The 13,925-nt window shown below is 43.5% G+C and overlaps 1 protein-coding gene across 1 annotated transcript; it reads left to right on the forward strand.

Annotated features, from left to right (window-relative positions):
* The first annotated feature begins 3,349 nt into the window (after positions 1-3,349).
* On the forward strand, positions 3,350-12,944 carry ptchd4 (patched domain containing 4). The gene is made up of 3 exons (XM_063222266.1): positions 3,350-4,102; positions 7,238-7,715; positions 10,982-12,944. The coding sequence occupies exons 1-3, from the start codon at positions 3,503-3,505 to the stop codon at positions 12,631-12,633; spliced, it is 2,730 nt and encodes a 909-aa protein (XP_063078336.1). The 5' UTR covers positions 3,350-3,502; the 3' UTR covers positions 12,634-12,944.
* The last annotated feature ends 981 nt before the right edge of the window (positions 12,945-13,925 follow it).

Genomic DNA, 13,925 nt, shown 5'->3' on the forward strand with positions numbered 1-13,925 from the left:
TTCTTTTTTTTCCTTAAATCTATTCAAATTCGACTAACACGCTGTTTACACATACCCTGTGTATTTCAAAAAACAAAGACTTTTCCCTACGTTTGTGCCTTTGGTTTACACAAGGTTCTTCCTCTGAAAACGATTTTTCCTGAAAACTCAGGAAAAAGTGGAGACTTTGGATGGCTTGGATGGCATTCTCCTGGCTGCGCATAGGCTTAACGTAGCCTATTTATGACTGCTTTCGGCAGCATGCAGATTTTCCAATAGTGTGAACAAAGACATTTTGGTAAACTTACGAAAGAAAAATGAAAAAAGAAAAACACCCGGGTATGTCTAAACAAATAATTTGTAACTGGCTCTGGCAGGGGGCTCCACTGGATGGTCGTTGGTGTCTGCCTGGGGTTTCTTCCAAACTGAAGGCTTTGTGATGTTTACTTTTATTTTAACAAGACATCATTGTTCTATCCTCCTCCACATTCATTAAGTCATTCTGAATGTTGAGCCATGTGTCATGAAACAGTCATGAATGCCTTATGTACAGTTTATGACAGCTGTTATGCATTTATAAAGGCCTTTTCACACCAGAACAGCCACCGTTGGTGAGACAGAAGCGATTTTTACCGGCGACGGCGAAAATACATTGAAACAGATCTGTCCTTCCACACCAACACGGCGGTAGTCGGGTGGTAGTCGAGCAGTAGCGGTGCGGGAGACGACTCAGTGCTGCGCTACATTTGGAAAATCCAACTCAAGCGGAACTTTGACAGCGGCGGCCGGTGGTGTCCCGTTGAAATGAGTGGCAAAGTGGCAAAGAGGGGGGTGGTTTGAACAGGACTGGCAACGCACGCCGACATAGTCAGTGTGAAAAGCTAAGGCCAGATTCACACTAGAGCGTGGCGGAAAGGCAGCAAGAAGAGGGCTGTCTTCCTGCTTAGTCCCGGCCGGTGTGTTCTACTCGGCCTTTCACACTGACAGTGTCGGTGTGCGCGCCCAGTCCTGTTCGAAATCCCCCCCACGGCCATTGCTAGTTTGCTACTTTGCCATTCATTTCAACGGGACACAGCCAGCCGTTGCCGTCCAAAATCCGCTCTTGTTCTATTTTCTGAATGCAGCACGGAGCGGAGCCAGCTCCCGCGCCGATTCTGTCTGACTACCGCGGGTTGGTGTGGAAGGACAGATCTGTTTCCATGTATTTTCGCCACTGCCGGTAAAAATCGCTCCCGTCCCGCTTCCCTGCTCTGGTGTGATGCAACCCATATAGGAGGCTATGTGTTACCACTTTTTACAGCAGGTTGCAACAGAGCATATTGTTGTAGAGAGAGTTCCATTATAAAAGTGAAGATGGCTTGCGTATGGATTGCTTTCCTTGTACTCCGAGGCTCTGTTCACCGCTGCCGTTTTTGTGGGTTGAATGTCTGTTTTGGGATGGGTTCTAAAAAACTATTGTACTCTCTGTCTCCGCTTTTTATTGAGACCATGTACACTGAATGCACAATCCCCACTGCTGAAAAAATAGTTTTCTGACTTTGATGATGGGGTAGGCTATATATTCAAACGGAAACATGAGTTAAGACAGAATATACAGTGCCTACACACCCCTTTTCAAATGCCAGGTTTTGTGATGTAAAAAATGACAGACAAATTTCACAACTTTTCCCACCTTTAATCTAAGCTATTAACCTGTATAATGCAATTGAAAAATAACTTCAAAGCTTAAAAAGGAAAAAAATAGAAAATAAAAAACTTAAATTAACATGGTTGCATAAATGTGCTCTTAAATTAATTCTTTGTTGCAACACCTTTGACTTTTATTACAGCACTCTGTCTTTTTGGGTACATATCAGCGTGGCACATGTTGATGTGGCAATTTTGTTCAGTCTTCTTTGCAAAAGCACTCTAAATCTGCACAATGCTGCCTCCATCATACTTCACTTTAGGTATGGTGTCATGTGGGTGATGTTTTGCGGCAAACATACTTTGGGGATTATGTCCAAACCTTGGTGGAGTAAAAAGACATCTGTAATCTCCCAAATGCACGAGAGAAAATGTGTTATGGTATTGCAATTCCATAAGTGTCTGGCGCAAAATAACACTGTCCATCACCCAAATGACAGCATGCCTAAAGTGAAACACGGTGGTGGCAACATTATGCTTTGTGACTGTTTTTCTCCAACAGGAACTGGAAGTCAGGGAGGAGGGAATTATGAACAGTTCCACAGAGGCTGTGGTAGTGGCACAAAACCCTCGCGCCCTGTTAGAAAGGTGAAGATGCAGAGGAATTTAATCTTTCAGAGCGACAATTGCCCTAAGCACACATCTAAATCAACAAAATAATACCTCCACCAGAATAAGATTGAGGTTTTAGAATGTCCTAAGACGGAGTTCAGATCTGCTGGATCTGATCCCTAGACCTGGCTTGGCCTCGTGACTACTGTACCCTATTGTGTAAAGTGATTCATTGTACCCTATATTGGCTGGCACATGAAGCACCTTGGAAAGATTATTATTGCAAAGGCGGTTTTGAGGGCTGGTTTGGGTCGTGGCCGCGGGGCCAAGTTGGCCTGGCCCTTGGGGCCTCTGGCCCCCTGGGCCTGGGCCCGGTAGGCCCGTGCATTAATCCACCCCTGCTGATAGACTCCCCAAGAAATCTGAGTGCTGTAATAAAAGGCAAAGGAGCTGCAACGATGTATTAGTTTAAGGGTGTGTGCATGCCACCATGCCAATTTCAGTTTTTAATTTGATTTTCCCCCTTTAAAGCTTTGAGTTGTGAACATATTTGTCCTTCTGTCATTTTTTGTATCACAAAATCCCGGTGTTTGAATAAGGGCGTAGACCTTTTTTTTATAGGCACTAGAGTTCCGTTTTAGCCCTTCATGATTGCATTAAAAATAAGAGAATATGTGTTCTGCAAGAAAAGTTAACACGTGCCAGCAGGATATCGAGTAAAATGATGCGGTGTGTTGTGGGCCAAGTTGCCTTAAATCTCCCGACCCAATATGGACCGACGCAGGACTGAACCGCGCAGTGAACTGTAGCCTTTCGTTGCTTTAATACGCAAAATGGAAACAAATGAGGACGCTGCAAGCATAGGACTATTCCAACGTTTGCCCAATTCGTGTAGCGAGACCTGCGGTTTATTTTTGTTTATTTTATTTTTTAGTAATTAGCCGATAAAGAACCTGTTTTAGGCTATCTGGACGCAACAACTCAGGATGCATTTCCTGCTTTCATTGACACTGCAAATGATAACAGTCGCAGTCTACATGCCGACGCAAGCGTAGCCTTTGGTATTTAGCTATATCTTCTACACATGCTCTTGGGAAAACCTCTTCTGCCATTGCGGTAAGAATTGGTGAGGCTTGCGTGTGCGTTCAGGGAGAGAGGGCAGATAGCGATCAACGAACAGGTTTCATCTGGAATATAATCAGACGCAAATGTCCGCAGTGCTTTAAAGGAGGGTAAATAATTATCGTATGGACTAACTGACTAAGCATTAAGAGCCACGTGTCACATGTGCTTCTCAGGACAAAACGGGGCATCTGCAAGCAGGATCTGGAGGAGGATGCTGCGGCAAGTGATCCACAGAGGGCTCAAAGCTTCTTTCTACTGGTTGGGCTTATTTGTGAGCAGACACCCGGTGTTTTTTCTCACCGTCCCCGCAGTCTTAACCATCATATTCGGATCCACTGTCCTGAGCAGGTTCAAGGCAGAGAAAGACCTAGAGATTTTGGTCGCCCCGACGCACAGCCTCGCAAAAATAGAACGGAGTCTCGCCAACAGCCTTTTCCCGATCGACCAGTCTAAAAACAAGCTGTATTCCGACCTACACACTCCCGGCAGATATGGCAGGATCATCTTGCACACGAAATCCAGCGGCAACGTTCTGGAATTGGCTGACCATGTCCTTCACGTTCACAAGGAAGTGTTGGAATTACGTGTGAATTATAAAGGTTTCAATTACACTTTTGCACACCTTTGTGTTATGAGCCATCGGGACAAGCGATGTCTTCTGGATGATATCATTACAATACTCGAAGACATCCGATTAGCAATTCTATCAAATAGCACACTCTCCAAGGTGCCATTAAGTTACCCAAATACAACACTAAAGGTAAGACGCAAAGAGGGATAATCATTTTAACATGCTGATCTCTAGAGCTGCAATTTGCGGATACCGTAATATCACCGCTGCAGGATGATGATAGTGTGTCGAGGAAAGAGGTCCCAATTAAATTCGCACGAGACAAACAGTGTTTTATGGAGCGTCGCATGCGTAATTCGGCGAGTTCTTGTAGGCTTCGGCCTTCTGTGACTGATGTAACAAGCCGCACAATTCTCTTTCATTTAAGCCTGTCACCTAGGCCTATTTGAGAAAGAGGCTTCATTGAATATCCTACTGGAATCTCTCACCGAGGCAGTTAACACGTATGACTACTGTCGCCCCAGGCGCGCGCACACCCAGGTGTAGCCTAGCCAGCAATATTGGGGTATTTTCGTCTCCGAATGTGTGCAGTAATAGGACTACAGTCTGAGACATTTTGAATGCAAGGTCTTAGCCTGCGCCTCAGTAGTAGGGCACTTTGTTAGGTAATCACTAATTAGTCAATCGTCGCTATTTCTTGGCCTATTACCAATATCGTGAGGGGAAGTCATACGACATAGGCTACATTTTATTTAAGGTGATGTCGTCCCTGTGTCAGAGCAGTAAGGAATTTCCTCAGATTATTTGCATAAGCATAGTGGAATTTGCGGACTAATTTTCCATCTGAATCACATCCCCAAGTACTCCTGAAAACAACTCAATGTTGAATAGTAGCGTTAGCCAAATTCAATTTAAAAACAAAAGGCTAGGCTACTAGCATATGCCTAACATCTTTTTCACACAGCCATGTCTTATGACTGGCTATAAGATATAACCTAGACTACATACAGTACTCCAAAATGTTGTGCACCATAAATTGAAACTTAAGTAAATACTCCCAGGTCATTGTCAGGCCATCACCACCACCACTATCATCGTCATCATCATCATCATCATCATCATCATCATCATCATCATCATCATCATCATCATCGGCCTATTGAGAACACTCAAGGTTGCAGCAAGTCAGATAAGTGAAGTGGTATGCACTACAGGGATTGAATTGATGTTTCTTACTCTCCCATGCAGAAATAGACAGGGCCGCTGACAGCTTTGGACGGGCCCAAAGTCATCTGAAAGCCCCCACCCCCCATACATTCAGTGTCTCAATTCTGGGGACCATGTCTCCCAGGGCCCTGGACAAGACCCCTTTTGTCCCATCCTGATGGATTCCCTGGGCATAAATATACTTTGGTTATCATAGACATAAACAATAAAACATAAATACTTGTACATTAAAGTGCACCACTGGACAACAAGACGACTAAGATAAGAACATAATACATGTATTTGTGTTGTGCGTATATTTACGTTGTCCTCCTAGTGTAACATTTTGACATAGTATAGTATAGTAGTATATTATAGCATAGTAATAAAAAAAAAAGTTAGAGTCTAAACTAAACAGCTAAAATTGTGTAGTGTTTATATTTACAGTAGTGTAACATTCTGGAACATGGAGGATCTAGCTTCATGGCTGGCTGGTGGGTGGGGTTGACAGTGATGGGAGGGTGGGAAGAAAGTTCTGGTGGTGCTGGACGGGATGCTCCTGAATCTCTTCCCAGAGCCATGGAATTCAGAGTTGTGACAACTGGGGTACAGGAAGTTGGTTGGTAACATGAATCACACAGATTCAAACACAGATTCTGTAAGAGACCAGATACGCCACTGGTTGATTTCACGGTGTATTTCCGGTTTCCGAAACGAGGCAGGTTTGTATTAGTTCTATGGCAGATTTAGAGCTGAAGGGGCAGTTCCACCCTTATCCACGTGGTGGCCCGGAGACCAGAATGAATGGAGTCCTATGGAGCAAAACCCCTCATGGTGCCTTTATCTCAGTATATGTTTTTTTCTCGTGTAATTCGGATGTTGCTTTCGAAAGATAATATATAGAAAATACTCACGGCTGAGTTTTAGATCTTTTGAGCCACGCATATGCTTGTGCCATGCATATGCTTATGCAGATTTAGAGCTGAAGGGGCAGTTCCACCCTTATCCACGTGGTGGCCCGGAGACCAGAATGAATGGAGTCCTATGGAGCAAAACCCCTCATGGTGCCTTTATCTCAGTATATGTTTTTTTCTCGTGTAATTCGGATGTTGCTTTCGAAAGATAATATATAGAAAATACTCACGGCTGAGTTTTAGATCTTTTGAGCCACGCATATGCCTAAAAAGTGATTTTTAAGTGTCTATGACGTCACATCCTTAGCAAAATGCTAGTGAGTAGTGAGCAACAAAAACGCCTCCTGTAACAAATCAAACAGACATATGTGCTTTTTATTATACTGTTGAGTGAAACCCTTATTGAAATCTCCAGAACGACATTCAAATCTGAGCTTTGTTGATGAGACCTGGGTGAAAATTAAGATTTTTAGCATCTAGCTCCATTGGGTCCCATTCATTTTGGTCTCCGAACCATAGAACTAATACAAACTAATACAAACAACTGGTACAATGGGGCTTAATAGCGAGTGGCAAGGCTGATCTATACGGGCTGTGATTCAAATAATTCTAGGCAGCAGCTTTCTGTTCTCTAGAGACTAGCACAGAACCACTACAAAACAACCCAAGAATTTATTCAAATACCTTTACCAAACTTTTTGTGTTCTACGCCCACTTTCTGGAACTATTTTGGAACTGTCAACAGCAATTTGTGTGTGAAAGGCTCCATGAGCTGCCATCTTTGTGTAAAAATGGAACACTGTCAATGGGATTGGCCTTACTCTTACTTCCACGGCTCTGTCTCTTCCCAGAGAGAAGGAGGTTGAATAGTTTGTGTGCAGGGTGGATTGTGTCCCTGACAATCGTCTGTGCTTTGAGGGTGAAGCGGTGGTATAGGCCTACAGTCCCCTCCAAAAGTTGGAACAGCAAGCCAAAATTTCTTGTTTTTGTTTTCCATCGAAGGACATTTGGGCCAAAAGACCGAAAGATGAGTATGAAACGAAAGTTCAGAATGTCAGCTTTTTTATTTCCTGGTATTAAAATCAACATGTGTTAAATCATTTAGGATTTATTACTATTTGTATTACACCATTGTTATTCCTTTGGGACAAATGAAGACTCAATTTAATCTAATGTAATCTAACTTTTTTTTTTTTAATTCCAGGATGGTCGAGTGTCATTCATCGGGCACCAGCTTGGCGGCGTGACCGTCTCCAACAGCCGCGACCAGCAGGTGAAGTTTGCCAGAGCCGTACAGATCACTTACTACCTCCGCAACCACGGACCAGCAGTGCAAGACGTCATTGCCGAGAAGTGGGAAAACGAATTTTGCAAACTGATCCACAGATTATCCACTGCGAGTGAAGACCTGACCATCCAGTCGCTGACGTCATGCAGCCTCTTGAGAGACTTCCAAAAGACCGGCGTGCTCGCCAAGAGCGAGGTCTTGGTCAGCCTCGTCTTGGTGCTTCTGGCAGCCACCGTCTCCAGCTCCATGCGAGACTGCCTGAGAGGAAAGCCCTTTCTAGGTCTGCTCGGAGTGTTGACTATTTGCATAGCCAACGTGACTGCGGCAGGGATTTTTTTCATTTCTGATGGAAAGTTTAACTCTACACTCATTGGAATACCGTTCTTCGCCATGGGTGAGTGCCTCCTGCTTTTGTATATATAAAAAACATAGGCCTGTAGAGGCGCAACCACTCTTCACATTGTCCGCCCATATGTTATGAATGTATTCATGCAATTGGCCCTATACTGTACTGTAAGCTTATTTGTTAATATGGGTGGGTGAACTCAGTCTCATTTAAATCAGTCTTATATCTTATATCAGTCTCATTAATATAACCAAGAATTGTTGATTAAATACTACTGTCATTAGATACTACTGTTAATAGTATTCTCACATACCAGGGAAATTATCAGGGAATTATATACCAGGGAAAATATCACATGAACACAGCCAAAGGTACAGCTTATTAACTAATTTTCAACTACATCCCACAGATTGTGTGTGTGTGTGTGTGTGTGTGTGTGTGTGTGTGTGTGTGTGTGTGTGTGTGTGTGTGTGTGTGTGTGTGTGTGTGTGTGTGTGTGTTGAATGTAAGACAGGGTGGGGGAGAGACAAGACATAAGGTTGTGCTCCCTTTACCTTTGGTCAAGCCTGCTGAAAGGGGCAGACATGGCTCTGTTTTCACAGGCCAAGGGAGAATGGTGGCACAGAAATGGTATTTTCATATTTCTTGTCCTGGGCCACGGCAAGTCTGTCAGCTGGTTTACCGTTACTTAATGGCCATATTTATCAGTGGAGGGTGTAAAGTAATGGGCTGGGCCTTGGTAGATGACACAAAACGTAAGTGGAAAGCCTAATCAAAGACTTTCGATTGCCTCAGTTTGTAATACTAGACTACAAACAGTGTGAAGCATAGGTGGTATCATGTTGCAAATGATGTTCTTCACAAGCCTTTCAAAACATTTACTCACAATTGGGTTGAGGGCCATAGGACGCCAGCCGTTCAAGCTGGTGATTTTGTTTTTCTTGGGCACTGGAACAATAACAGACGACTTAAAGCTGCTTGGCACAACACACATGGACAGGGAGAAGTTGAAGATATCTGTAAACAGACCAGCTAATTGCTCTGAATACACTCTAATAACATGGCCTGGTATCCCATCAGGTCTTGCTGCTTTCTGAATGTTTAGTTGCTTGAAAGATTTCTGCACGTCAGTCTCCAGGAGCATTAGGCCTGGGTCCGAGAGGTGAGAAATGGAGGGGGGTCTTTCTTGAAGTTTGGTGCTAACCTCAAACATGTATAGAACTGGTTCAGCTCATCTGTGGGTGAGGGGTGAGATAATTTATTTTTCTTTCAAGCCTGAAAATAATGTGTTTTCCTTGAATCATTCCCTTCCAGTTGTTCCTCAATATTCCACCTATATTCGCTTTTTGCTGCTATGATTGTTTTTCACAGGCCATATCTGGCTTTTTTTTCCAAATCAGTGCATTCAAAGCAGTCTTGCAGGTTACTGTCTGAGTCCTCAGAACAACAGCAATTCGTTTAGACTGTGGGTGGGCTTTTTTTCCATTTCGGCTCGTAAGCTGGAAGGAGCAGCATAGAAGAATGATCCGATTTGCCAAATAGTGGGTGGAGGAGGGTCTTGACCTATCGTGGAAGGGAGTGTAGCAGTGGTCTCTCCTGTGATGTCCTGTGAATGCCAAAGTTTCTTTAAGAGCATGTCAATTAGAGCAGGGGTTCCCAAACTTTACCATGGCAAGGCCCCCCATACTGTATGTCAGCATATTCCAGCCAAGGCCCCCCTAACATGGATCGTGCCACACTATTTTTTTTGCATACCCTTTCACAACCATTAGTCTTGGTCTGTTAGTGGGTATACTGTTCAGAGATGCAATATAATGCAGTTCCTAATGGGAATATTGTTAAGCATATTTGAAAGCGTTAGGCATAAGTTTAATTTGGTGTACATTAGTTATTTCATTCATTGAAAGGTTTAATTTGTTATGCTATGCTTTTCTTGCCAACCTGCTACTGCCCCCCAGGGGTCCCCGGCCCCCACTTTGAAAACCACTGAATTAGAGCAAGTGAATCACTTATTTTCTACTTTATATCAAATGGTATGTGCGCCTACTGTATGTCAAGCTTTACCACAACATACAGCAAAACTCCATTAGCCTCCATAACCATTTGATTAGATTATACAGTGGTTCATCTACATATTCAAGTTCGTGTTCAAGGGTAATACAAAAGATGTTACTTATTCATTAGTACTTTCATAGTCAGAAAAAGCTTAATTTTGATGGAGATAAAGGGAAAAAATAAATAGCCCCATTGTACTGTTGTGTTGTCAAGGCACGAATAGACAAAGCGCGACATGAGCGAACCTATCGGAAGTAATTGACTTTTGAATTGAGTCGCGCGACAAAAGTGATTCGGGCGACTAGAGGAGAGAAACTCCTGTCAATGTTATGCATATTAGCTATGATGCGGTTTGGCCACAGCTGCCACAACCAATGAGAATGTTGGAATGCTTGCATTCTGCTTGTAACGGACATACTCTGTCGCTTCTATCTCTCGTATCGCTCTCGCTTCACAGCCTTGCGATTCTCTGTCACTTGATCTCATCACGGCTGGTGTGTATTCTCCCGGTCAGACTGTGTTGATGCATACATTGTGTCAGATTGGAACAAACTTCCCAATTCCGTTACTTCATATTCACACAATTTTAAGGCATTTTTTTGGCTGAGGTGGGCGTGTTGTCCATTGACTATAGAGCACAGTCTAACTATTCAAGATGGAGGCCTGTGCTGCAGTTTTCCAATGTTCAAATTGCCATCACACAGCTACATCCGAATACTGTCGTAGGCACTGCCTCCTTACCAGTAGCTACCACTTGGCAACTCGGCCAGTAGCTTTTATGTATAAAGTACAATAGTAAGCACAATTCGAACGCACTACAGAACCGCCATTTACATAACCTTTAAACCTGAAGTCCCTCTGAAGCAGGTTGAGACTAATCCAAATAAGTCAAATAACAGACAGCAGCATACATCATTAACTTGTGGAAGACAAAGGAATATTTGGTCTGCCCATTAGATCCCAGTGTAATGTTTTGACTTCTTTAGCCCCATGAACCATATGGAAAGAGCAGAGAAGGTTTCTTGTAAACATTTCTGTCTGTGCGCAAAACTGAGGATCCATCTGCAGCCTCTGATTGTTTTGAAACTGCTGACTGCTCTTGACCCTCCTCACAACATGGATATTTGTACACAGGGAAACCTATCTAATCTGTTAAAATATTATGACCTATAAGGTCTTGATGAGTTTAACATCATGTTATTGACCCAAATACACTTTGTTGAAATGTGGCTGTGTCTGTTTTTTTGTTTGTTTTCCAGGGCACGGCACAAAGGGAGTTTTTGAACTTTTGGCTGGCTGGAGAAGAACCAGGGAGAATCTCCCCTTCAAGGAGCGTGTCGCAGATGCGTTCGCCGATGTCATGGTCTGCTACACCATGACGAGTTCCCTCTACATCATCACGTTCGGAATGGGCGCCAGTCCGTTCACCAACATCGAGTCAGTGAAGATCTTCTGCCAGAGCATGTGCGTGGCCATCCTGGTCAACTACTTCTATGTGTTCTCCTTTTACGGCTCGTGCTTAGTGTTTGCGGGGCAGCTGGAGCAGAACCGGTACCACAGCGTGTTCTGCTGTAAGATCCCCTCTGTAGAGTATCTGGACAGGCAGCCCGCATGGTTCAAGACGATGATGAGCGATGGCCACGACCTGTCCACGCACCACGACAGCATACCGTACCAGAACCACTTCATCCAGCATTTTTTACGGGAGCACTACACAGAGTGGATTACCAACACCTACGTGAAACCGTTCGTCGTCATCCTCTACCTAATTTATGCCTCGTTCTCCTTCATGGGATGTTTACAAATCAGTGATGGATCTAATGTTGTCAACCTTCTGGCCAGTAATTCGCCTAGTGTGTCGTATGCTCTAACGCAGCAAAAGTATTTTAGCAATTACAGCCCAGTAATAGGATTCTATATTTATGAGCCCATAGACTATTGGAACAATACGGTTCAGGAACACCTCAAGACTCTGGGGCATGGATTCAATAAGATCTCTTGGATTGACAACTACTTTCATTATTTGAGAGTGGTGAATGTAAGTGTGTCAACAAAAAGCGATTTCATAAACATCCTGAAAACATCTTTCCTCAGAAGTCCAGAGTATCGGCATTTCACTGAGGATATAATCTTTTCTAAAAACGGGGACGAGTATGACATAATTGCCTCCAGGATGTACCTGGTTGCACGTACTACGGAAAAGACGCGTGAGGAAGTCGTGGAGCTGCTGGAGAGACTGCGTCCTCTCTCCCTCATCAACAGCATCAAGTTCATCGTCTTCAACCCCACCTTTGTCTTTATGGATCGCTACAGCTCTTCTGTCATCTCTCCCATCCTGACATCGGGTTTCAGTGTTTTAACCATACTCATTCTCACTTTTTTCCTGGTTATCAATCCACTGGGAAATTTCTGGTTGATTTTGACAGTCACCTCTGTGGAATTGGGAGTACTCGGTCTGATGACTTTGTGGAATGTCGACATGGACAGCATCTCGATACTGTGCCTTATTTACTGTCTGAACTTTTCAATGGATCACTGTGCACCCCACCTTTATACGTTTGTACTTGCCACCGAGCACACAAGGACGCAATGCATCAAGATTTCTTTAGAGGAGCACGGAGCTGCGATCTTGCAAAACGCCTGTTGTTTTGTAATTGGAATGTTGCCCCTGCTGTTTGTGCCTTCCAACTTGACCTACACGCTGTTCAAGTGCTCTCTGCTGACTGCTGGTTGTACAGTGCTACATTGTTTTGTCATCTTACCTGTGTTTTTAACGTTTTTCCCCCCCTCGAAAAAGCGACACAAGAAAAAGAAGCGTGCAAAACGGAAAGAGCGTGAGCGGGAAAGGGAAAGAGAAGAAATGGAAGGCATTGAAGTCAGGGAGAATCCCGACCATGTGACAAATGTCTGAACGGTTTTCAAGACAGATGAATGACAGGGGCCTATATCCTTTGCCGAAAGACATAAAGCCAAAAGCTCCATAATGTCCATGGTTGCTAGAGCTTTTCGGTCAAAGTAAGGCAAAGGCGGCAGTAATCATGCAAAAACAGCTATGCGGAGTACACACTTTGTTTTCCATTGTGCACTACATTCTCCACAGCAGTGTGTCATGCCTAGACACAGCCTAGTTCATATATAAACATCCTGAATGTAATGTTACTATACTGTTGTCCTTTTGCAATCTGTTGAAAAGCAATATTTACTTTAGTACTTCTTGGTATTAACGGCTCAGTATTCGAATACCAAATTAGCTATAAATATTACCGTGCCCCTCAGTCTTTGGGGGGTCATATTTTTGTAAGATGTAAACACAGTGTCATTGTTATTCAAACAATTACTAAGATTTCGAATTGGCTACCTGATACCCACTAAAATAATTTACTATTAGGTGATCCAAAATTGAATTAATAATGTGTGCATACATTTTGGACTACTGGTACTCTTCACCAAAGTAGCATCTCTGCCCCAATGCTGGCAGGATACTGTAGACGAGAATGTGCTACACAAGGTCCTGCAAGTTAGTGAAATGAATGACATTTCAAGATACAAAATTTGTATCTAAATGAGTGCATTGTCCAAGCTGGATAAATATTAATTCCTTACAGTTCAGAAGGAAAACAGGTCATTTCATGCCAATCAAACAAATCTCCACACGTTGGCATCTCAAAATATTCTGAAATATTATAAGGGCCTTCCTTAGACACCCAAGGGAAAGATTGGATTTTTTAAAGTGAAGTTGTATCCTTTCCAAGTTGTAGATAGTTTTATAGGGAGAGAGGGCTTTGATTTTGTTCAGCCTTTGTTGTTATGCAAAATTTTGAAGCCGTACAACGTAGACGGCTCAAATGTGGCATGCTGGTTCATGAATAGGTAGGCTATAGTGTGCAGTTAAATTGTTGTGTTGGTCTAGATGAGCACACATCTTAGCAGCAATCCCTCAAACTAAAATCAGCATTTTATGGCAGCATTTTTCTGTGCTCTGTTTAGGCCTTCAGAAGACATGCTGTTGTATTCGTGTTCAACATAGGATTTTGAGTTTTAGTCCTTATTGAGATAAGTAGAAGGCCCTGCCGTGGCCAACCGGTAGGGAACTCGTCTACCATGCGGCTGACCCGGGTTCGATTCCCGGCCCGGGTCCTTTGCTGAGCCCTCCCCATCTCTCTCCCCATTCGCTTCCTGTCCACCTCTCACACTGTCCTGTCA

The sequence above is a fragment of the Engraulis encrasicolus genome, chromosome 18, assembly GCF_034702125.1.
Source record: "Engraulis encrasicolus isolate BLACKSEA-1 chromosome 18, IST_EnEncr_1.0, whole genome shotgun sequence".
Lineage (NCBI taxonomy): Eukaryota > Metazoa > Chordata > Actinopteri > Clupeiformes > Engraulidae > Engraulis > Engraulis encrasicolus.

Excerpts from the sequence above, each read along its gene's own strand:
- ptchd4 (XM_063222266.1), top strand. The coding sequence starts at position 3,503 with ATGTGCTTCTCAGGACAAAACGGGGCATCTGCAAGCAGGATCTGGAGG. Across the intron at positions 4,103-7,237 it reads ACCCAAATACAACACTAAAG|GATGGTCGAGTGTCATTCAT; the intron begins GTAAGACGCAAA and ends TTTTAATTCCAG. Across the intron at positions 7,716-10,981 it reads AATACCGTTCTTCGCCATGG|GGCACGGCACAAAGGGAGTT; the intron begins GTGAGTGCCTCC and ends TTTGTTTTCCAG.